Source organism: Salvelinus fontinalis, chromosome 39 (assembly GCF_029448725.1).
Source record: "Salvelinus fontinalis isolate EN_2023a chromosome 39, ASM2944872v1, whole genome shotgun sequence".
In the NCBI taxonomy this organism is placed as follows: domain Eukaryota; kingdom Metazoa; phylum Chordata; class Actinopteri; order Salmoniformes; family Salmonidae; genus Salvelinus; species Salvelinus fontinalis.
The window spans coordinates 12,897,890-12,920,844 of record NC_074703.1 but is presented as its reverse complement, the minus strand read 5'-3'; the positions used below and the strand labels follow the sequence as shown (position 1 = coordinate 12,920,844).

Below are 22,955 nucleotides of genomic sequence, written 5' to 3'. Positions count from 1 at the left end.
CAAACATTTTTTTAAATAATAATAATAAATGACAAAAATGCTAAGTGACTAAAATGTAAATGTAAATTAAAATTTGACTAAAACATACTGTAACATTTGTATACGATCACATGTTTCTCTCTATTATGCGTGGGAATACTTGGAAACAGATTTCTTCAATTAAAATCACTTGGGAATGATGTCCTGTTGTTTTTAGTCTATTATGTCCAACAATAAAAAGTATTATTATTTTTTGCTCAGAAAACGTGGGGGGACAAATTGGGCCCGTGGGCCGCCAGTTGGGGAACCCTGCTTTAGAGCATATAGATTTCAATCCTACAGTACCCTGCTCTTATTATACTTGAAATTACAATATGTTTTGAAGGGTTTGAACCTAACACCTTCAAGTCTGGAAACCAAAGAGAAATCCATTGCTCCACAATCTATTGACCAATTTTCAAAACTCAGATTAAGCCTAGTCATAGATGAAAAAGCATTTTCAACGGAAAGTCTCCTTTGAACATGCTTTTTACTTTTTAGTCAGGAAACAAGATGTCTTCAGACTGGTTTTGATCCTCTCACCATTTTGAGAAATAACTGGTCAGTCATGGAAAAGCAGGTGGACTTAATGTTATGTACACACAGTGTAAATAAAAAAATACATAGCAATAGGGGTGTTAGTAAGTTGACTTTTTTATTGAACTTGATAATTGATATATTACAAATGGAGAACACGAATTGTTACAAATGACAATAACAAATGAAGACAATGAGTTTGAAGGCAGATGACACAAACTAGGAGTGTTTTGTAAAATCCCTCGATCCCCGCCCCCACTGTATTCACTAAGGCCTGGTCAATCATCACAGCAGCAAACACAAATGTATAATGGCCAACGGAAAGTCCTTAACAAGCACTGAACACAACAATTATATTCAGGTTCATCTGAATCAGAGGGATATGGCTGGGGAGCAGGGTTTGGTGGGGGAGCAGGGCCAGGCTGGGGAACAGGGTTTTGCTGAGTGTTACCAGTGGAGTTACCATCACAGTACTGTATGAGGTACTCGGGGTAAACCTGATGCGTTTCAAAAACTACAAACACTTTGGGGTCTTGAATGTTGTCCACACAGCTGTCATAGTAGCTGGATCCTCCGTTTTTTTTAGGAGGTGGTTTCTCATATCTGGAGTTTCCCTCAGTGTAGTCTCCCACCAGCACCTGACAAACAAACATGGACCTCAATCCTGACTGGCTGGTGAATCTGTGTGAGTACTGAGCATCCCTAGCAAAGTAACTTCCTGAAAATAAGATATATTAGACAACGTTTAGCCCGGTGTTTAAAAACAATCTGCTATTTATATATAGCTTTTGTCCACACTGACAGTAAGGAAAAATAAAATTACAACATTTATTAAACCAGTTGTGTTCAGAGACATTTCATTATGTAAGAATATGTGACTTCACTTTTAGAGAAAACATTTTGAATTATATTATTTATCCCATAATGATATTCAATACACACAGACATAGAAAAGCAAATTGTCAATACAACATTTATTTAGTCTCTCTGGATAAAAGTGTCTGCTAAATTACTAAAATATAAATGTAAAATTAATTTGGATTTATTGAAACATTGCATACATAGTACTGGCATCCTACCTTTTCCGTAGGAAGTTCCATTTTTCCCACATATTCTCCAGTCAAAGTTGTCTCTGCAAATACTGTCAAAGTATTTGGAGTCAGTACCATGGAAAAGCTGCTTCTCATTGATGCTTGTCAAGGACGATTTCATTTGATCTCTTTGTCTAAAAAGGAATATTCGTGAATCAACCTATTTTAGTGTGCCATTATTTACATTTAATAAGACTAACAAATGTGTAATTAAAATGGTAAATGCAGAATCACTGTACAGTTGCATAAATCAAGGCTAACATCATAAAATAACTCATTAGAAGCTGTATAGTGTTGAAAATCACTTTGTTCATTAACTGTGTTATTTCTATTTTGAATTGAGATCAGCTTCAGTAAATATCATCCACATATTTTCATAATACCAAAATGTTAGCATGATTATCAAAATATGCACTTAAAAACTGTCAATCAGAGACGTCCACAGTAAGAAGAAAAAACAGAATAGATTTGTATTTTGAGTGAACTATTTTTTAAAGAAACATACAGCACATAGAACTTCCATAGGGCTGGGTTTTGTACTCTCTCAATGGTGTGTATGTGAAACCCCACCACAGTTTTCTCAAAATGGGCCTTGATGTCTTCGTATTCACCTGTTGAGCTTGACAACATAACTCTCTGTGAAGAAAAACCCTTCGTAAGCTCATTCATACACAATCATACATGCTTTTAGAAGACACCGTGTGGTACTGCATGCTATACAATTTGTTCAGAACAATATGATGCTGGTTTGTATTCAAACAAGTTAATCTGATAATTTAATCTAACATCCCATCCACAGTGAACATTAACACAATGCATGTATGTTTTATGCTTTTTGGATGTTTGTCCATTACCTCAAAGCCGATTCCAGGCAATCGAGACTGGTCCCAGTAAGTTGGCACAATCGAAGAGTTGGCATTAGATGTGCTTAAGGAAGAAGTTAGGGGATACAAAGGGGTAATTTACACCTTGCATTATCCTTATACGAACAGCTGTGATAGGATTACATTCCGAACAAGGCCTTCACATTTACACCTGGGGAGCTATTTTCGGCTGGCGGTAATGAGGCGCAAGTGTCAAACGCACGTTAGATTGCAATTTTGTCATGTCAAATCTATCTCACTGGCACTTTCTAGCCTTTACGCCAGGTTCTGCGATTTACCTGCCTAACATCAACGGGCTTGCGCTGAATTTCAGTGAGGGAAACTACGGATATTTAAGACTGGTCTTAGTGGTAAAGCAATTGGTTATGGCATTGATTTTGCTAACGGAGGCTGACAAAGTAGCCTTATGTGCATCATCAAAATACCACAATAGCCAAAAAGTCAGACATTCCCCTTTTTATTTATATTGAACACTATTTTTGTCCAGATTCTGTGAAACGTTTGGACTCATTAAGTGTGATGCCCTTGAAAGGTGTCAGTAGCCATGTTTCCATTAAATTGTTCAGTGATCATTTTTTTACATTTAGAAATTAATTTTTACATTTTACAGTAGGCTTACACCGACTGTACAAAACATTAGGAACACCTTCCTAATATTGAGTTGCACCCTCTTTTGCCCTCAGAACAGCCTAAATTCGTCGCAGCATGGACTCCACAGAAATGCTGACCCATGTTGACTCCAATGCTGCTCACATTTGTGTCAAATTAGCTGGATGTCCTTTTTGTGGTGGACCATTCTTGATTCACACCGGAAACTGTTGAGTGTGAAAAACTCAGTAGGATTGCAGTTCTTGACACACTCAAACCGGTGTGCCTGGCACCGACTACCATGTTATTAAAATAGAGCCCCTCGTATTAAAATGTGTGCACATCGGCCAGATTGTTTCTGCATACAAGCCACTAGGGGCAACGTGAGTGCCTATGTTGTGGATGGGTTAAGGAGAGGAATAAACTGGGAGGATTGGGGGTTCAACCCCAGTGATAGGCACTCATTTAGTAATTTTACTTTTTCTGTTTTAACACTATGCCAAACCTTAACCCTTAACCACTCAAGAATGAATGCCTAAATATGCTTTTTTTCTCTTCCCTTTTGTGTAGTCTGACTGACAGCTAAAATACGTCAAAATGTGCTGTAATTAAAGCAGAAACATGCCATAATCTACAGACTGCACCACAGACGGCACCACACGCCGTAATTAAAGCGTAATTAAAATGGGCAGCCATAATTCTGTTGCTGCAGTTACGGATGGTGTTTCATTTGGAGCTTGAGTTGATCATTTCCCTTCATCGCGAGAACCAATAATGATTTCAGAACTGCAATGTATTTTTACTGAAGGTTTGTATAAAAATGAAGTGTCATTGGAGTGCACTTTCCTTTTTTCACGTTAATCGTTTTCCCTTTTCCATTGACCATATCTATGCCTGTCATGTTTCTAATACATTGATATATTGTCACTCAATTAATCAAGGAAATGTTATGATCCAAAAACATATCATGGGAAAACGTCATTCTGTCACATTTTTTCAAAAAGTTAGGCATCAACCAATTGACGGTTATGTTAATTGGTCATGCTCCCAGTAGGCTTTGTGGTGCCAATGGGAAAATAAAATTGTCACAGAATTGATACTTATATGTGCAGTCAATGGGAAAAGATGAGCATCAATGAATTGATGCTTCAACACTGTGACACTTATCTTTACCCATTGACTGGAATGTCTTTAACCACTCCCTTTATTAGAATTGATTAACCACTGATCCTTATTTAGGCTATATTACAGGCAGCATATCATTTTTGATGACGTCTTCATCATCACTATCACATGCCTGTCTCTCGCTCCCCTTTAGACTTTCCCTATCAATTCATTTGGTACATTGTGTCTTTGTCACGGATCCCCTGGTACTGCTGCTCATTCCGTGTACCAGTTTCGGAGGTCTACGTCACCAGTCTCTAGGCGTCACTGAACTGTCTCATTATGCACGCCTGGTTCCCGGTCCCCCTGATTAGTAATTGTATATATGTCCCCTCTGTTCACCATTGTCTTGGTCGGTTATTATTCCCGTCCGTTGGTCTTGTGAGTACCTGTGCTTTGTTGTCTCGGCTTCGTGCTGCGTGTATTGAGTACTCATTATTACGGGCTTCTTCCCGTGTATTGTTGTGCACTTGTTATTACAGGTATGGTCCCGTGTATTGTATTTATGGGTCTCATGTTGTATTTTTGGGTGGAGTATTAAAACACCCTATTACGTATTCCTGCGCCTGTCTTCAATAATTTATACAACGTGACGGTCTTGGCATTATCCTGTTAACAAAAAGTAAAGTTGTGATTGATATTTTGCTTGTCATAGCACAGCCCCATGCAGGCTAGGCTTCCAGTCCACTGTTAAAAGCTTGAAACTCTCCGCTATTGATTAGAATACAATGCAATGAAGAATTCTATTATTGTTTTCAACTGAGTACAAAACTCTAATCTTGGCTGAAAACGGCAGTGAATAATGTAATTTGAATAACCAATCAAAAGCCTCAACAGTCATCCTGTCATGTTTTTGCAATGAGTTAGATTTAAACCCATTGAGACTAATGCCAATTGGTCATGCTTCCAGCAGGATTTGCGGTGTCAATATGAAAATATGAGAGTCAACCAATTGATGCTTATATCAATACATTGCAGTCAATGGCAAAGATGAGCGTCACTGGGTTGACGATCGTGTCAGTACATTACAATCAATGGGAAAATATGAGTGTTACAGGAATGACGCTGACATGTGTCACGTTCCTGACCTATTTCTGTTAGTTTGTTGTATGTGTTAGTTGGTCAGGACGTGAGTTTGGGTGGGCATTCTATGTTTTCTGTTTCTATGTTGGTTTATGGGTTGCCTGGTATGGCTCTTAATTAGACGCAGGTGTTTGGCGTTCCTCTAATTAAGAGTCATATTTAGATAGGTTGTCTCACAGTGTTCGTTGTGGGTGGTTGTCTCCTGTGTCAGTGTTTGTCGCACCATACTGGACTGTTTCGGTTTGTTTGTTCATCGTCATTTATGTGTAGGCTTTTTCCCTGTTCGTGCGTTCTCGTGTGTTATGTGAGTCCGTCTGTCCAGATCTGTCTACACCGTTTGTTGTTTTGTTAGTTTATTAGTCAAGTTCGTGTTTTTTCTTTAATAAATCATGTCTTCAAACTCCGCTGCATTTTGGTTCCCTCACTACTCCTCCTTTTCGGTTGAAGAGGAGGAGGACCGCCGTTACAGAACCACCCACCTATCCAGAACCAAGCGGCGTGAAGTCGAGCAGGATTATACACAGGACTACTGGACTTGGGAGGATGGGCTGGATGGTAAAGGACACTGGGCTCACATTGGGGAATATCGCCGCGCTCGTGAGGAGATGGAGGCAGCGAGAGCCCAAGAGCGGTGGTATGAGGAGGCAGCAAGGAGACGTGGCTGGAAGTCCGAGAGGAGACCCCAAAAATTTCTTGGGGGGGGGCTAAGAGGTTGTGGGCCGAGGGCAGGTAGGAGACCTGCGCCCACTTCCCAGGCTTACCGTGGAGACCGGGAGTACGGGCAGGCGCCGTGTTACGCAGTAGAGCGCACGGTGTCTCCTGTACGAGTGCATAGCCCAGTGCGGGTTATTCCACCTCCCCGCACTGGTAGGGCTAGATTGGGCATTGAGCCAGGTGTCATGAGGCCGGCTCAACGCGTCTGGTCTCCAGTGCGTCTCCTCGGGCCGGCTTACACGGCACCAGCCTTACGCATGGTGTCCCCGGTTTGCATACATAGCCCGGTGCGGGTTATTCCACCTCCCCGCACTGGTCGGGCGACGGGGAGCATTCAACCAGGTAAGGTTGGGCAGGCTCGGTGCTCAAGGGAGCCAGTACGCCTTCACGGTCCGGTATTTCCGGCACTACCTCCCCGCCCCAGCCCAGTACCACCAGTGCCTACACTACGCACCAGGCTTCCAGTGCGTTTTCAGAGCCCTGTTCCTCCTCCACGCACTCTCCCTATGGTGCGTGTCTCCAACCCAGTGCCTCCAGTTCCGGCACCGCGCACTAAGCCACATGTGCGTCTCCTAAGTCCTGTGCACACTGTTGTTTCTCCCCGCACTCGTCCTGAGGTGCGTGCCCTCAGTCCGGTACCACGCACCAGGCATATAGTGCGCTTCGAGAGGTCAGTGTGCCCTGTCCCTGCTCCCCGCACTAGGCGTGAAGTGCGTGTCCTCAGTCAGGTGCCTCCAGTTCCGGCACCACGCACCAAGCCTACAGTGCGTCTCAGCCGGCCAAAGTCTGCCGTCTGCCCAACGGCGCATGAACTGCCTGTCTGCCATGAGCCTGCAAAGCTGCCCGTCTGCCATGAGCCTACAGAGCCTTCCGCCAGACAGGAGCAGCCAGAGCCTTCCGCCAGACAGGAGCAGTCTGAGCCATCCGTCTCCGCAGCGCCATCTGAGCCATCCGTCTCCGCAGCGCCATCTGAGCCATCCGTCTCCCCAGCGCCATCTGAGCCATTCGTCTCCCCAGCGCCGTCTGAGCCATCCGTCTCCCCAGCGCCGTCTGAGCCATCCGTCTGTCCCGAGCCATTAGAGCCGCCCGTCTGTCCCGAGCCGTCAGAGCCGATAGTCAGTCAGGAGCCGCTAGAGCCAGTCGTCAGTCAGGATCTGCCAGAGCCGCCAACCAGACAGGATCTGCCAGATCCGCCAACCAGACGGGATCTGCCAGAGCCGCCAACCAGACAGGATCTGCCAGAGCCGCCAACCAGACAGGATCTGCCAGAGCCGCCAACCAGACAGGATCTGCCAGAGCCGCCAACCAGACAGGATCTGCCAGAGCCGTCAGTGAGCCATGAGCGTCCAGAGCCGTCAGCCAGCCATGAGCGTCCAGAGCCGTCAGCCAGCCATGAGCGTCCAGAGCCGTCAGCCAGTCATGAGCTGTCCCTTAGCCCAGAGCGGCTATTTATTCAGAACTGCCCCTCAGTCCAGAGCTGTCTCTCTGTCCGGAGCTGCCTTTCAGTCCGGAGTTGCCCCTCTATCCTGAGTTACCTCTCTATCCTGAGTTACCTTACTATCCTGAGCTATCCCTCTGTCCTGAGCTATCCCTCTGTCCTGAGCTATCCCTCTGTCCTGAGCTATCCCTCTGTCCCGGTGCTGCCCCTGGTGTCGATGTTACCAAAAGGATTTAGTGGGGGTAAGATGAGGGTGGTCATTAATAGGGGGAAATGGAAGCTGGGATTGACTATGGTGGGGTGGGGACCTCGCCCGGAGCCTGAGCCACCACCGTGGTCAGATGCCCACCCAGACCCTCCCCTAGACTTTGTGCTGGTGCGCCCGGAGTTCGCACCTTATGGGGGGGGTTATGTCACGTTCCTGACCTATTTCTGTTAGTTTGTTGTATGTGTTAGTTGGTCAGGACGTGAGTTTGGGTGGGCATTCTATGTTTTCTGTTTCTATGTTGGCTTATGGGTTGCCTGGTATGGCTCTTAATTAGAGGCAGGTGTTTGGCGTTCCTCTAATTAAGAGTCATATTTAGGTAGGTTGTCTTACAGTGTTCGTTGTGGGTGGTTGTCTCCTGTGTCAGTGTTTGTCGCACCATACGGGACTGTTTCGGTTTGTTTGTTCATCATCATTTATGTGTAGGCTTTTTCCCTGTTCGTGCGTTCTCGTGTGTTATGTGAGTCCGTCGTCCAGATCTGTCTACACCGTTTGTTGTTTTGTTAGTTTATTAGTCAAGTTCGTGTTTTCGTGTTTTTTCTTTAATAAATCATGTCTTCAAACTCCGCTGCATTTTGGTTCCCCCACTACTCCTCCTTTTCGGTTAAAGAGGAGGAGGACCGCCGTTACAACATGTATCTTGTGTCCTGATTGTGCCCACATTTAAAGACAGGTGTAGAATATCTAAATTATGAACTGATTGTGATAGGATCTTCCTGGCGGATTTGGATGGACAAACCATTTCAATTGTCATTATCCATCCTCTAAAATCATTGACAGGTGGAAACATTGACCATAATTATTTTAAAATGAATACATTTAATAAAAAAAGGAAGGAACATTAAATCTGGTCAGAATGAAGACACTGTGAATAGACAAGAGACATTAATACCATGTGTAGATGTGACACCTTGTTCAGATAGTGATTTGATCCTCTTGATCAGATGTGGAAAACCACATGTTAGTGCAAGGTATAAACAGGGCTAAAGGTACACTACCGTTCAAAAGTTTGGGGTCACTTCTAAATGTCCTTGTTTGAAATTAAATGAGTTGCAAAATGAATATGAAATAGTTACAACGTTGACAAGGTTATAAATAATGATTTTTAATTGAAATAATAATTGTGTCCTTCAAACTTTGCTTTCGTCAAACAATCCTCCATTTGCAGCAGACCTTTGCCATTCTAGTTATCAATTTGTTGAGGTAATCTGAAGAGATTTCACCCCATGCTTCCTGAAGCATCTCCCACAAATTGGATTGGCTTGATGGGCACTTCTTACGTACCATACGGTCAAGCTGCTCCCACAACAGCTCAATAGGGTTGAGATCTGGTGACTGTGCTGGCCACTCCATTATATATACCAGCTGACTGCTTCTTCCCTAAATAGTTCTTGCATAATTTGGAGCTGTGCTTTGGGTCATTGTCCTGTTCTAGGAGGAAATTGGCTCCAATTAAGCGCTATCCACAAGGTATGGCATGGCGTTGCAAAATGGAGTGATAGCCTTCCTTCTTCAAGATCCCTTTTATCCTGTACAAATCTCCCACTTTACCACCACCAAAGCATCCCCAGACCATCACATTGCCGACACCATGCTTGACAGTTGGTGTCAAGCACTCCTCCAGCATCTTTTCATTTTTTCTGTATCTCACGAATGTTCTTCTTTGTGATTCGAACACCTCAAACTTAGATTTGTCTGTCCAGTGTCTGTTCTTTTGCCCATCTTAATAATTTATTTTTATTGGCCAGTCTGAGATACGGCTTTTTCTTTGCAACTCTGCCTAGAAGGCCGGCATCCCGGAGTCACCTCTTCACTGTTGACGTTGAGACTGGTGTTTTGCGTGTACTATTTCATGAAGCTGCCAGTTGAGGACTTGTGAGGCGTCTGTTTGTCAAACTAGACACTCTAATGTACTTGTCCTCTGGCTTAGTTGTGCACCGAGGCCTCCCACTCCTCTTTCTATTCTGTTTAGAGCCAGTTTGCGCTGTTCTGTGAAGGGACTAGTACACAGCGTTGTACCAGATCTTCAGTTTCTTGGCAATTTCTCACATTGAATAGCCTTCATTTCTCAGAACAAGAATAGACTGACGAGTTTCAGAAGAAAGTTCTTTGTTTCTGTCCATTTTGAGCCTGTATTCGAACCCACAAATGCTGATGCTCCAGATACTCAACTGATCTAAAGAAGGCCAGTTGTAATGCTTCATTAATCAGAACAACAGTTTTCAGCTGTGCTAACATAATTGCAAAAGGGTTTTCTAATCATCAATTAGTCTTTTAAAATTATAAACTTGGATTAAGCTAACACAACGTGTCATTGGAACACAGGAGTGATGGTTGCTGATAATGGGCCTCTGTACGCCTATGTAGATATTCCCTAAAATAAAATCTGCTGTTGTCACGTTCGTTGGAATGAATGTTGAACCAAGGCGCAGCGTATGTTGAGTTCCACATATTTTAATGAAAGTGAAACTAAGCAACGACAAAAAACAAATAAACAATAAACTAACAGTGACTACCGATATGCTATGTGCACTAACTCAAAACACATACATTCAAACAATATCCCACAACCCACAGGTGGAAAAATACAACTTAAGTATGATCCCCAATTAGAGACAATGATTATCAGCTGCCTCTAATTGGGAATCATACACAAACCCCAACATAGAAAATTAAACCTAGAACCACACATAGAAAATATTAAACTAGACTAAAACCCCTAGTCACGCCCTGACCTACTCTACCATAGAAAATACAGACTTTCTATGGTCAGGACGTGACAGACGTTTCCAGTCATTTACAACATTAACAATGTCTACACTGTATTTCTGATTAATTTGATGTTATTTTAAAATGAACAAAAAATGTGCTTTTCTTTCCAAAACAAGGACATTTCTAAGTGACTCCAAACGTTTGAACGGTAGTGTAGCTATTACAAATTTGGAGGCATAAACGTACCAGACCATATATTCCCCCGGCAACGGGAGGTCAAGTGTCACCTTGTGCTCTCCTGTCTGTGATCTAACATTTCCTTACTGTTTGTCCCTCTTCATATCCTCCCGATCTACTACATCTGACTACTGTACTACTACTAATGTACTACTATAAAAAAAATGTATATAGGCTTATATATTTTTTTATTTATTAAATTAATTAATTAAATGATCTTGCCTAGATTATTTGAATGTGTTATTAATTACATTTGCTGTATTTCACTCTTACCAAATTGCTCTCTGAACATCTATGGGAGATTTGAAGATCGGCCGTCTTCTTACCCATCTTTGGGTGTGTGAGCTCTTGTTACTCTGGATCATGTCTAAAAAATAATATATTTCTCAGTTCAGAAAGTAAAGCAGGTAGATACTAAAGCAGGTAGATAATATCAGCCTACCTTCCAAATTGACTTCATAGGTGTGTCGTCCAGCAGTGAACTCATACACTGAGCCAAGAGAGGGATCACTGTACACCCTCTCTAGTTCCTCCACAGTCTTAGGACACACACACACACACACACACACAAACACACGCACGCACACACGCACGCACGCACACACACACACACGCACACACACACACATTAGGGATACTTTCGTCTTTTCTTTGTGCCATATTAGAGGGTGAAATTAGATATCACTACATACTGATGACCAAAATGCGTTCCAGCATTCATCCTTTTCTTCCCAGTACCAAGCCCACTCGGTAGCAAGGACAGCTTCTGGTTGGTCCAGGGAGGAAACTGTAGCAAGTCGCCGAACTTTGCTGTGACCGCGGATCATGAGGATAAAGTTCACTGGTGGTATTCCATGGCTAGGGCATAAAAACACCTTTTACTTCATTTTAAACATTTTGTAATTGTCTCTCAGTTTAAAATAGATGATTTTTTGGGCATACATACCTCTCTGTCTTTGCTGGGTCACAGTAGTCTCTCTCAATGCCCTCATTATCTGGGATACGTGACCAGCCACATCCATTCTCCACCTCCCATTGATATGGCATAGTAGAATGGATGCCCATACATTTATCTTAAATATAAATCAATATCAGTGCAATAAACCCGTACCGATTAAGTCAGGGAAATTAGAACACCAATGTGAACTGATAATACCTCCAGTGTTATACTGTACCTCCTTTAAAGCAACATCCAAAAATGTAGTCATGACAAATTTCATTTTTTTCTGGAAAAAAATGTAAGATTTCACATTTCAATTTCTGATTAGTTTGCAAAGTAAGCTTGGAAGTTATTTGAAGAACACACGATGCCAAAATTCAGTTAAATAAAGTTAATTAAACAAGACATGACATTCTAGACTCTCATAATTGTGAGTTTCTCTCTGTTCTGGACAGTATTCTCCAAATACACGTTTTTATTTACCATTAATACAAATGATTCAAGATTCTGTAATTATGTGTCAATTTATTAGCTACGGGAAAGTTATAATAAGTTATAATATGTAGATAAAGTTTGGCACATTTGCTGCACCTTTCATGATTTTATGAAATTGGGAGGTCTGTAGGAAAGTCTCAGCAAGTCCCATGGATTCATTGATAGGCCCAACGATCTCAATCTCTCGTTTATCCGCATCCTCACATATACGAACAAAACGTACAGACATACTGTGTGCAGAGATACAATAATAAGAAGAAGAACAACCACAACAACTACAAAAATTACAACAGGTCATTCAGTCAGTTTACAAGGGTCGGTATAGGTTTAGGGTATAACAGTAAACATATCAGAGGTCTAGCAATTATTATTATATACCTAATATAATATTAATATAATAATAATGTAATACATTTATAATGATGTATATATAATTATGTCATATTTTATTTATGCATAATATCAGTTACTTATGAGATCTGTGTACAGGTGTTTGCTTCAGCTGCATAAAGATCATTCTTTGAGAGGGCATTGTACACTTACTTAAATGTACATCAAATCTACCAAAAAAATCTTGTCTATATATACAAGTTAAAGAAAGCCAAAACCTTGGAGAAACTGCATCTGAGCCATTAGGAGCCTAAAAACAGGAAGAAGTGAGAATGCTTACCTTGTAGTAGTAAGATACAGCCTCAAGTGTGCTCTGAGATTGTCACTAAGATAAATGCTGTTTATAGTCTATCATACAAGGAAATGGCAAATGGCTTACTGTAAATTACTATGATAAGCCAAATCATACTTTGCCCTTTGATGGTAGTAAATTAAAAAATACCTGACTCAGCCCCCTGACCTCTGACTTTATGGTTGGTTATATGCCGCGTTCACGCAGTAGTCAGAATGTAACGGGTGTCATAATCCTCCTCCTCCTCGGACGAGGAGAGGCGAGACGGATCGGACCAAAACGCAGAGTGGTTAGTGTTCATGATGATTTATTATAACGAAACTGAAACTGACTTACAAAACAAATAAACGATGTGCAGAAACCTATACAGTACCGTGTGGTGAAAACACAAACACGGAAACAAACACCCACAAAAACCACGTGAAACCCCGGCTGCCTTAGTATGATTCTCAATCAGGGACAACGATTGACAGCTGCCTCTGATTGAGAATCATACCAGGCCGAACACAAAATCCCAACATAGAAAATCACACATAGACAGCCCACCCAACTCACGCCCTGACCAACTAAATAAATACAAAACAAAGGAAAACAGGTCAGGAACGTGACACAGAACTAGGAAACTCTGACATTTCCGACTTGCTACAACTACTGGTTGTAGTTATACACAACACGTTCAACGAATCAGCATGTCAGAAATGTCAGAGTACCGACTAGCGCGTAGTCGGATGGCGCTGCTGGGAGATCGTGGAAATTGTTTCCCATTAGTACAGATGCAGAGACTTGACTGTCCGTATGCTTCCCATCCGAAACAGTTTGTGCACATTATGACATTTTGTGACGTTTTTGCTCATTTTGGTCTTCGGTGTGGGTTTTTACGGCTCTTTTGTGCACAAGGCATTTTTTCTTGAGGCAAGCCGAAGTTGGTAGCCAAAGTCTACGCCCCTTCTTCAATAATTGCTCGTCAGTAAGGATTCTTTAATTGTGTTTTTGGCATTCAACGACAAGTATTCATGCACATTTTTTCACTTGAGAAGTACTGCACCAAACATCTTAGATGTAAAATTGCGCAACTAAGATCTCCCGTGCAAAAACGACAAAGTTTACGACAGATTTCTTGAGTTATCTGTATAAAGAGTAAAGTGTAGGGCTGCCCAGCCCCCGAAGTGACTATTATCAACTGTGTAGATGGGTGAAATCCACATTGACTGAGGATGACAGAGAGTGAAGGCATTACCATGCTTGAATTTGGCTGGCGCCTAGTGACCTCAGCTCGGAGAACCGAACACGTGCTATAGCTTGCAATTGCAGCCCTGTATGCAGGAATCCCCCCCCCCGAGTATCCCATTGGTTCCTCCATTAACCCTCCCCAACGCCCGAGCATCCCATTGGTTCCTGCATCAACGCCGCCCCTCCATCACCCCAATGGTTCCTGCATGAACGCACTCCCCAGCGCAATTATGAAGAGGCTAAGTGACAAAGAGCTAATGTTCTTGCACTCAATGTCCCAGCATTAAATTATTGAGAACCTTAGCTCAGAGCTGCACAGTTAGAGGCCACGCATTTATGCTATGTATAGTGTGAATAACATTTACCATTAGACCATTCACCAAATAATAATTCAAGAATCATTACAGTTTGCATCCATTTAAAGGTAATCAGATTTATTAGTTATGCAATAAGAATACCATTTTGAAATGGTACATAACATAATTGTTCAAAAGATGTCAAAAGATGCAAAATATCTAAAAGCCTATAGGCTAAATTTAAAACACACTATAGTGTAAAATAACGCTAAACCAGGAGATTGGTTTCCAAATCTGAGTGCCATATCCCAGTATCGCCTTTCATCTAATTATCATCAATTTGCATGGCACAAAACAATAAAACAAAAGGCATAAAACTTCACTCAGTCTCTAATCTAATCACCACATCTAAATGATCTGTGTCGCTCCTCTGGGAACTGACCGCCGCCCGTTGAACAGAATAACATGGTTTCTCTGTAACAATAAATGAATAGCATTTAGAGTACAATAAAATATACACAAATGAATAGCTCTTCATGAACTCTTGAAACAATCCGAACTTGACAATTTAATTCACACCGTTACATTCATTTCGGCGATTAAGGTTTTCATCAGTGTTCACACCTCTAATGGCGTCAGAGACCCCAAGACTTCCATGGGAACATCTCATCCCAGAAATTACCACGGATAAGGTGCATTTGACCCATGTGATAGCCCACAGATGGTCAGCCATCCAAACAATGTCATAAATCGTGATTGAGTCATCACTCTGTTCCTCGGCATCAGCAAGTTGCTGGAAGCATCTGCCTCTACTGGCCTACAGCACCTTTGGAAAGTATTCACACCCCTTTACTGTCTGTCACATCCTGATCTGTTTCACCTGTGCTTGTCTCCACCCCCTCCAGGTGTCGCCCATCTTCCCCAATTATCCTCTGGGAATTTATACCTGTGTTTTCTGTCAGTCTGTACCAGTTTATCTTGTTTGTCAAGCTTACCAGCGTTTGTCCTGTCAGCTCCTGTCTTTTCCCAGCCTCTCTTTTTCTCGTCCTCCTGGTTTTTGACCCTTGCCTGTCCTGACCCTGTACCCACCCGCCCGACCACTCTGCCTGTCCCTGACCCTGAGCCTGCCTTCCGTCCTGTATCTTTGCTCCTACTCTGTATTATCGACCCCTGCCTGCCTTGACCTGTCGTTTGCCTGCCCCTGTTGTTACAATAAACATTGTTACTTCATACAGTCTGCACTTGGGTCTTACCTTGATACCTGATAAAGTCACTGCAAAGATACAGGCATCCTTCCAAAATAATTTGCCGGAGAGGAAGTAAACCGCTCAGGGTTTTCACCATGAGACCAATGGTGACTTTAAAACAGTTAGAGTTTAATGGCTGTGATAGGAGAAAACTGAGGATGGATCGACAATATTGTAGTTACTCCACAATACTGGCATAATTGACAGAGCGAAAACATGGAAGCTTGTACATAAAAAATGGTACATTTTTTGACCCATCTACCAATGGGTTCCCTTCTTTGAAAGGGATTGGAAAAACTCCCTCGTCTTTGTGGATGAATCTGTGTTTGAAATTCACTTCTCAACCGAGGGACCTTACAGATGTGGGCTACAGAGATGAGGTAGTCATTCAAAAATCATGTTCAACACTATTATTGCACACAGAGTGAGTCCATGCAACTTATTTTAAGCAGATGTTTACTCCTGAACATATTTAGGCTTGTCATAACAAAGGGGTTGAATAATTGTTGATACAGGATATTTCAGCTTTTCATTTCTAATTCATTTGCACACATTTTGAAAAACATAATTCAGATATGAAAAACATATCAGGTATTCTGTGGTAAGGCCAGTAACAAACAATCTAAATTTAATCCATTTGTAATTCAAGCTGTAACCAAACAAAATGTGAAAAAAGTCAAGGGGTTTGAATACTTTCTGAAGGCACTGTATGTTTTAATATTCAAATTCAGAGTTGAAATGCAGATGTTAAATATTAGTCATTGCCTGTAAATGACGTTTACAAACTTTCAAGATAAAAACATCAGTTTCATATTGTGGCAAGTTTCTAGTACAGAAGCTCGTGAGACAGTAAAATTCAAACAAAAGTGCTTTTATTACCTATTCAAGGTCAAACTTGCAAACACAGCTATCTGCTCTCTCAGGTCTCTCCTCATTAGGGAAAAACAGCAGTCGATAACTGTGGTAGCAGATTGAGTAGCTAGCCACACTGTTAACTAGCCTATGGAGGTCATCTGTATTAATTTTCAAGCCAGTGGGCGCTTTCCAGGCTGACTACATGGCTTGTGGTGCTGGTGAGGGCATGGAAATTAGAGTAACTGTCCAGTGAAAATCACACGTTTAAAAGTTAATATTCAGTTAACTCATACCCAAATATTGTTGTTGACTTGTTCTATACTTGTATTTGTAGCCGAAGCATAAAAAACACTTTAAAAAAACACCTGAAACTTGTATCTCAAATAGACCGTTTAAAAAATGCTTGCTATTTCTTCATGGAACACAATGCAATTTTTTGGCTCATTGGCTGAGCTGGCCAATCAGTGATCACATGAATATTTTTAATGACTGGTATCTTCCAACACTATTATGTTGTTGGGGTACGTAATTGTTTTAAGATGGTCATACTATGGATCATTTAGTTTTTTAATTTAGAATTTTAGGATCCCTTTAAGTTTAAAAAAGTATAAGTATAAAAAAAATGTAATCTTAAATTAGGCCTTCACTACTATAGCCCAGAAAAAGATCGATTTTCAATTAAGCTAAGTGGCAGGGGGAGAAACGTTCTAGGCTATCCAGGGGGTGCAGCGGCATTTCATGTGAAAACCACTGATGTTCGCCTTTGTTGACCAATCACAGTAGATTACGAAGGCTGCATGGTGATAGCCTAGTGATATAGTCAAGGAACTCAACCTCGAGTCCAAGTACAAGTCTGAGTATTTTATAGTCGAGTCCCAAGTCGAGTCACGGCTCCCTTGGTACTGCACCTTCAGTCCGAACAAACCCTACTGTTAACCTGCAAAAGGCTGTGGTCCAACATTTTTTACCTATAGTACGTGAACTAATATGTAGAGTCTTGCACATTAGACAGGATAGCTTGCAAAAAAAATTTATATAAAAAAAATTACACCCTTGCTTTCTTGCACTAAAACTCGCACTTGCCTTTTCTTACTTACACTGACTTTGCTGGTTGTTGCTTTATTGGGAAAAAGTTTAACTTACTTTGATTGTGTTATGTGGTTGTCTCACCTAGCTACCTTAAGATGAATGCTCAGTTAGTGAGTAAGTCGCTCTGGATAAGAGCATCTACTAAATTACTAAATGCAAATGTAATTGTAATGTAATGTAATTCAGTAGCTATTGTACCTGCGAGCATGTTGAATTAGCAAGGGAGAGAGACATTCTCACAACAACCTCACCATTGTTAGAGTGTAAGTCCGAGTCATCACTCGAGTCTGAGTCGTGTAACAAAGGTCTGAGACAAGTTCAAGTCCTGGACTTGAATACTACAATGTGATGAAACAACAGACCAGCTATTTTGCCCCTCAGTTAGTTGGCTAACATGACCAGTTTACAGAGTCATGTCTGACAATCAGAAATCATTGTTTTCTAATCTATTTTTGGGTAAATCATTTTTTGTTGACTGTAAATACTTTTTATACATACTTGTGTGGTTATAGCGATTCATTTTTTGCATGTCAATATTACAGTAAATGTTTACTTGCTTATGGTCACCGGCAGCCGTCGCCCTCCATGTAAAAGGCCTGTAAGGCCTGTAATAAGATGCTAATATTTGTGTAAACTCTTCAGAATTGTGTTCTGTGGGTGTCACTAAGTAGGCAGATACCCCATGTCATCAGTGCACAATCCATAGGTATGGTTGTATAGTGCATATATACACTGAGTATACAAAATATTACGATCAAATCAAATTTTATTTGTCACATGCGCCGAATACAACAGGTCAAATACTTACAGTCAAATGCTTACTTACAAGTCCTAACCAACACCTGCTCTTTCCATGACATAGACTGACCAGGTAAATCCAGGTGAAAACTATGATCCCTTATTGATGTCACTTGTTAAATCCACTTCAATCAGTGTAGATGAAGGGGAGGAGACTGGTTAAATAAGAACTGAGACATGGATTGTGTATGTGTACGATTCAGAGGTTGAATGGGCAATCCAAAATATGTAAGTGCCTTTGAACGGGGTATGTTAGTAGGTGCCAGGTGCACCTGTTTGTGTCATGAACTGCAACGCTGCTGGGTTTTTCACGCTCAACAGTTTTCCGTGTGTATCAAGAAAGGTCCACCACCCAAAGGACATCCAGCCAACTTGACATAACTGTGGGAAGCATTGGAGTCAACATGAGCCAGCTTCCCTGTGGAACGCTTTCGACACCTTGTAATGTCCATGACCTGGCAAATTGAGGCTGTTCTGAGGGCAAAAGTGGGGAGGGTGGTGCTAGATCGAATCCCTGAGCTGCCAAGGTAAAAATCTGTCATCTGCCCCTGAACAAGGCAGTTAACTCACTGTTCCTAGGCCGTCATTGTAAATAAGAATTTGTTCTTAACTGACTTGCCTAGTTAAATCAAGGTAAAATAAAAATATATATAATGTGGGACTTTTATATTGAAGGGGAACTGCCGATTCCACTATTGTGGCTAATTGTAATTGTGGCTCAGTTCACATACTGTAGGTCCAGCCAGGGCGTCATGCACCCCAAAAATTGGAGGTGGCACAAAGTATGTGAGGTTGGCTGGGGGGTGAAATTGGAGAATTTAGCATTTTTAAAACACCTGAAACAGCTTTTTTCCTGCAAACTAGAGACATAATCATTATGCTTAATTCTATGTAAAAAATATGTTCATTTTTCTGCATATGTCTTGAGCTTTCTGTATCCTCCTCACAGGTGGTTATTTTTTTAAGGAAAGGCTTCTCTGCATCTCTGCTAAAATCTTGGTAAAAGATTTAATGGAATTTGAATCTTATTCAGTGCATCTAGTAATTGCTTGCTTTTGTAGAGTCATGCCAGCTAAGATAGCTACTCTAACTTGATTGATAGCCTGAAATGGCTTCTTGGTGGCTAGTTGAGGTTGCGAGATTGGGAACCTATCTTGGCTAGCTTAAGCCAACTTCATAAAATTGTTAGGTGGCTAGTATTACAGAGAAACAACAAAAACAAAAACACAGTCAGGTCCGTAAGTATTTGGCCAGTGACAGAATTTGCATAAATTTGGCTCTGTACGCCACCAAAATGGATTGGAAAATAAATAGTCAAGATATGCTTTAAGTGTAGACTTTCATCTATAATTTAATGGTTTTGTCAAAATTATTGTATGAACCGTGTAGGAATTACAAACATCTTTATACATAGCCCCCCCCCCCCCCCCCCCCCCACACATTTTTGCATAGCCTATTTTTCACATCTGATTTAATTTCATACAACTTAATATTGCTACACTAAAAATCTTTGTCTGGACAATACCCCAGGATTCAGCTTTTATTAGAAAATGAATGGCATGCCACTGTGATCATTTTCTGTGAAGACAGAGTAAATTATTATGCAGCCTCAGAGGGGTGCCCAAACGTTTTAATTCGACTGTATATACACTACCATTCAAATGTTTGGGGTCACTTAGAAATGTCCTTGTTTTTGAAAGAAAAGCACATTTTTTGTCCATTAAAATAACATAAAATTGATCAGAAATACAGTGTAGACATTGTTAATGTTGTAAATGACTGTTGCAGCTGGAAACAGCTGATTTTTAATGGAATATCTACATAGGCGTACAGAGGCCCATTATCAGCAACCATCACTCCTGTGTTCCAATGGCACGTTGTGCTAGCTAATCCAAATTTAGCATTTTAAAAGGCTAACTGATCATTAGAAAACCATATGTTAGCACAGCTGAAACTGTTATTTGAATTAATGAAGCAAAAACACTGGCCTTCTTTAGACTAGTTGAGTATCTGGAGCATCAGCATTTGTAGTGTATATTGAACATATCTGAGGGGACACGTGCCCATGGAAATGATGCCTCTGGGTCGAGCGGCCATACAGGTGAGCATTTTTGTCATGAATCTTGTTCTGTAGGCAGCTCTGCAGAGTGTTAACTAGCTGACACATAGACAAAGTCATAAAATCTGATTTTAAATTTAACCCTAACCTTAACCACACTGGTGACCATTATACCTAACCCTACCAAAAAGCTACTTTTTATTTTCATGAATTATAATATAGCCAATTTTCACTTTGCAGCTGGCCCAGTGGAAATTGCTCAGTTCTGCCTCAAGGACAAGACTCATCCTTATAAATCCTGTGCTCCCCCTGTCATTGTAGTTTTGGCAATTAAGCAGGATTTGGCTTGGCAGTAGGGTTTGGTTAAACCAAGGGATTTGGGGTGGGAGCATGGTTTTAAAACTTTATAAGGTATTCAGGGTAAACCTGAGACTTTTTAAAAACCACGAACACATGCGGCTCTTGGATGTTGTCCACACAGCTGTCATAGGCGATGGATCCTCCTGTTTCTTTAAGAGGTGGTGTCAGACAGCTGGAGTTTCCCACAGTGTAGTCTCCAACCAGCACACGACAAACAAACATGGACCTCACTCCTGACTGGCTGGTATAGTAACTAGCATCCCTGGCAAAGTAATTTCCTGAAATAAATGAATAATGTTTAGCTTAGATTTTCTTTTACAAAAAATTTACTTTATAAAACCAGTTTTGTTGCTTGGAATATATGACTGCGTATTTGGAGAATTTATTGTTTAATTATACTATTGCTGCATTCACGTGCCCGTCGGAAGAGGGAAACTTCCCAATAAGGAAGTTGTAAATCTGACATGATTGTGTTTAATGCAGCTAGTCAGAACTTGTCAGAAATGTTCGACTTACTAGTATGATATGTTATGTTTGGTGGGGTTACATAAAACAGAGGTCACTTAAGGCAAAAATCAAGGGTGGTTGGTCCGGGTGGATGGGTAGGCTTATAATGCGAATGTCTAGCAACCCAAAGGTTGTATGTTCGAATCTCATCATGGACAACTTTAGCTAATTAGCAACTTTGCACTACTTGCTTCTTTGCAACTACTTAGCATATTAGCTAACCCTAACCTTAACCCTAACCTTAGCCCTAACCCCTAGCCTAGCTAAAGTTAGCCACAGCAAATTGTAATTTGTGACATATTTTACGTATGCAAATACGTATTATATTGTACGAATTGCAATTCGTAACATATTATACGAATTGAAATTCTTAACATATCATACGAATTGTAATTTGTAACATATCATACTATATGGAGTGTCTCGGATTTATGTACAGCACAATATGAAATGCTTACTTAATAATTAATTTTGTGAATGTGGTGTAAGTGCTTCTTAAGTCAGAGCAATTCTTCAACCAATAAGATTTTAGCTAGCTAGATAGAATTAGGTAGCTAGATAGCATTATCTAGCTTGCTTAACATTGACTATATGGTCAACTAGCTACATTATCAACATTAATAAGTTGTAATTGTCAAACTGATTTTGTGTCATCTTTTGGTTGAAAAGGTAAGAGGTCAGCGATGAAACGTCACAAATCGGAAACTTTCTCCCACATTTTCACTTTAAGTGTTGGGGTAATTAAGAGTTGGGGTGTCATTCAAGTGAAACATACAAGTTGGAAACGTATATTTACAAAAATTCAGATAGCACGTGAACGGACCAGATTTTGCGAGTTATCCATAATAATCTATATTCACAGGCATAGACAATCAAATTGTGTCAATACAACAGTTATTAATTTGGGTATTGCATATACACAGTACTGGCATCATACCTTTTCCATAGGGAATGTCATTGTTTCTGCATACTCTCCAGTCAAAGTTGTCTTTGCAAATGCTGTCAACATGTTTGGAGTCAGTTCCATGGAAAAGCTGTTTCTCCATGATGCTTGTCCCTGAGGATTTCATCTGATCTCTTTGCCTAAAAAGGAATATGTTGGAATTGATTTATTACAGTAGGCAATCATGTACATTTTAGTAAGACTAACAAAGGTGCCATTCAAATGTTCAAATGCAGAATCACTGTATATCTACTGTACAGTATTTGAATACTGATATATAGAAAATCACTTTGTTCATAAAAGGGAAAGTTCACCCAAATTACAGTTTACCCTGTAGTTTTTCGCACTTTATGTCCGAATCATCCTAAAGTATCTCAAATTGATTGTGCAGCTCAATTAAGTTACTTATAGATGTGGGCATGAAGCGCAAAAAAGTCTAAAATTGGTACCATTGACCTGAATGGAATGCTGTCATACCTTATCCATTGACTTCATTCAGGGTAAGGAAACCACAATGTAATTTGGGTGAACTATCCTTTCAACTGTATGATTTTATTTTGCATAGAGATCAGCTTCCATCAGTTTTAGTAAATATGATCCATATCTTACATTATTTTCTAAATGTTGATAGCATAAAAATAAAAATATGAGTAAATCTGAACCAGCTACAGTAAGAAGAAAAAACTAAATAGAGTTGTATTTTGAGTGAACTATCTCTTCAAG

The 22,955-nt window shown here is 40.8% G+C and overlaps 1 protein-coding gene across 1 annotated transcript; it reads right to left on the bottom strand.

Annotated features, from left to right (window-relative positions):
• Window positions 1-674: 674 nt before the first annotated feature.
• Window positions 675-11,932, bottom strand: LOC129838871 (protein mono-ADP-ribosyltransferase PARP12-like). Its single transcript, XM_055906104.1, has 8 exons — window positions 11,678-11,932; window positions 11,424-11,589; window positions 11,174-11,270; window positions 11,005-11,098; window positions 2,501-2,573; window positions 2,152-2,282; window positions 1,635-1,780; window positions 675-1,273 (listed from the first exon to the last, which is right to left on the bottom strand). Exons 1-8 carry the CDS (start codon window positions 11,794-11,796, stop codon window positions 834-836), a joined length of 1,266 nt encoding a protein of 421 aa, XP_055762079.1. The 5' UTR covers window positions 11,797-11,932; the 3' UTR covers window positions 675-833.
• Between the last annotated feature and the right edge of the window lie 11,023 nt (window positions 11,933-22,955).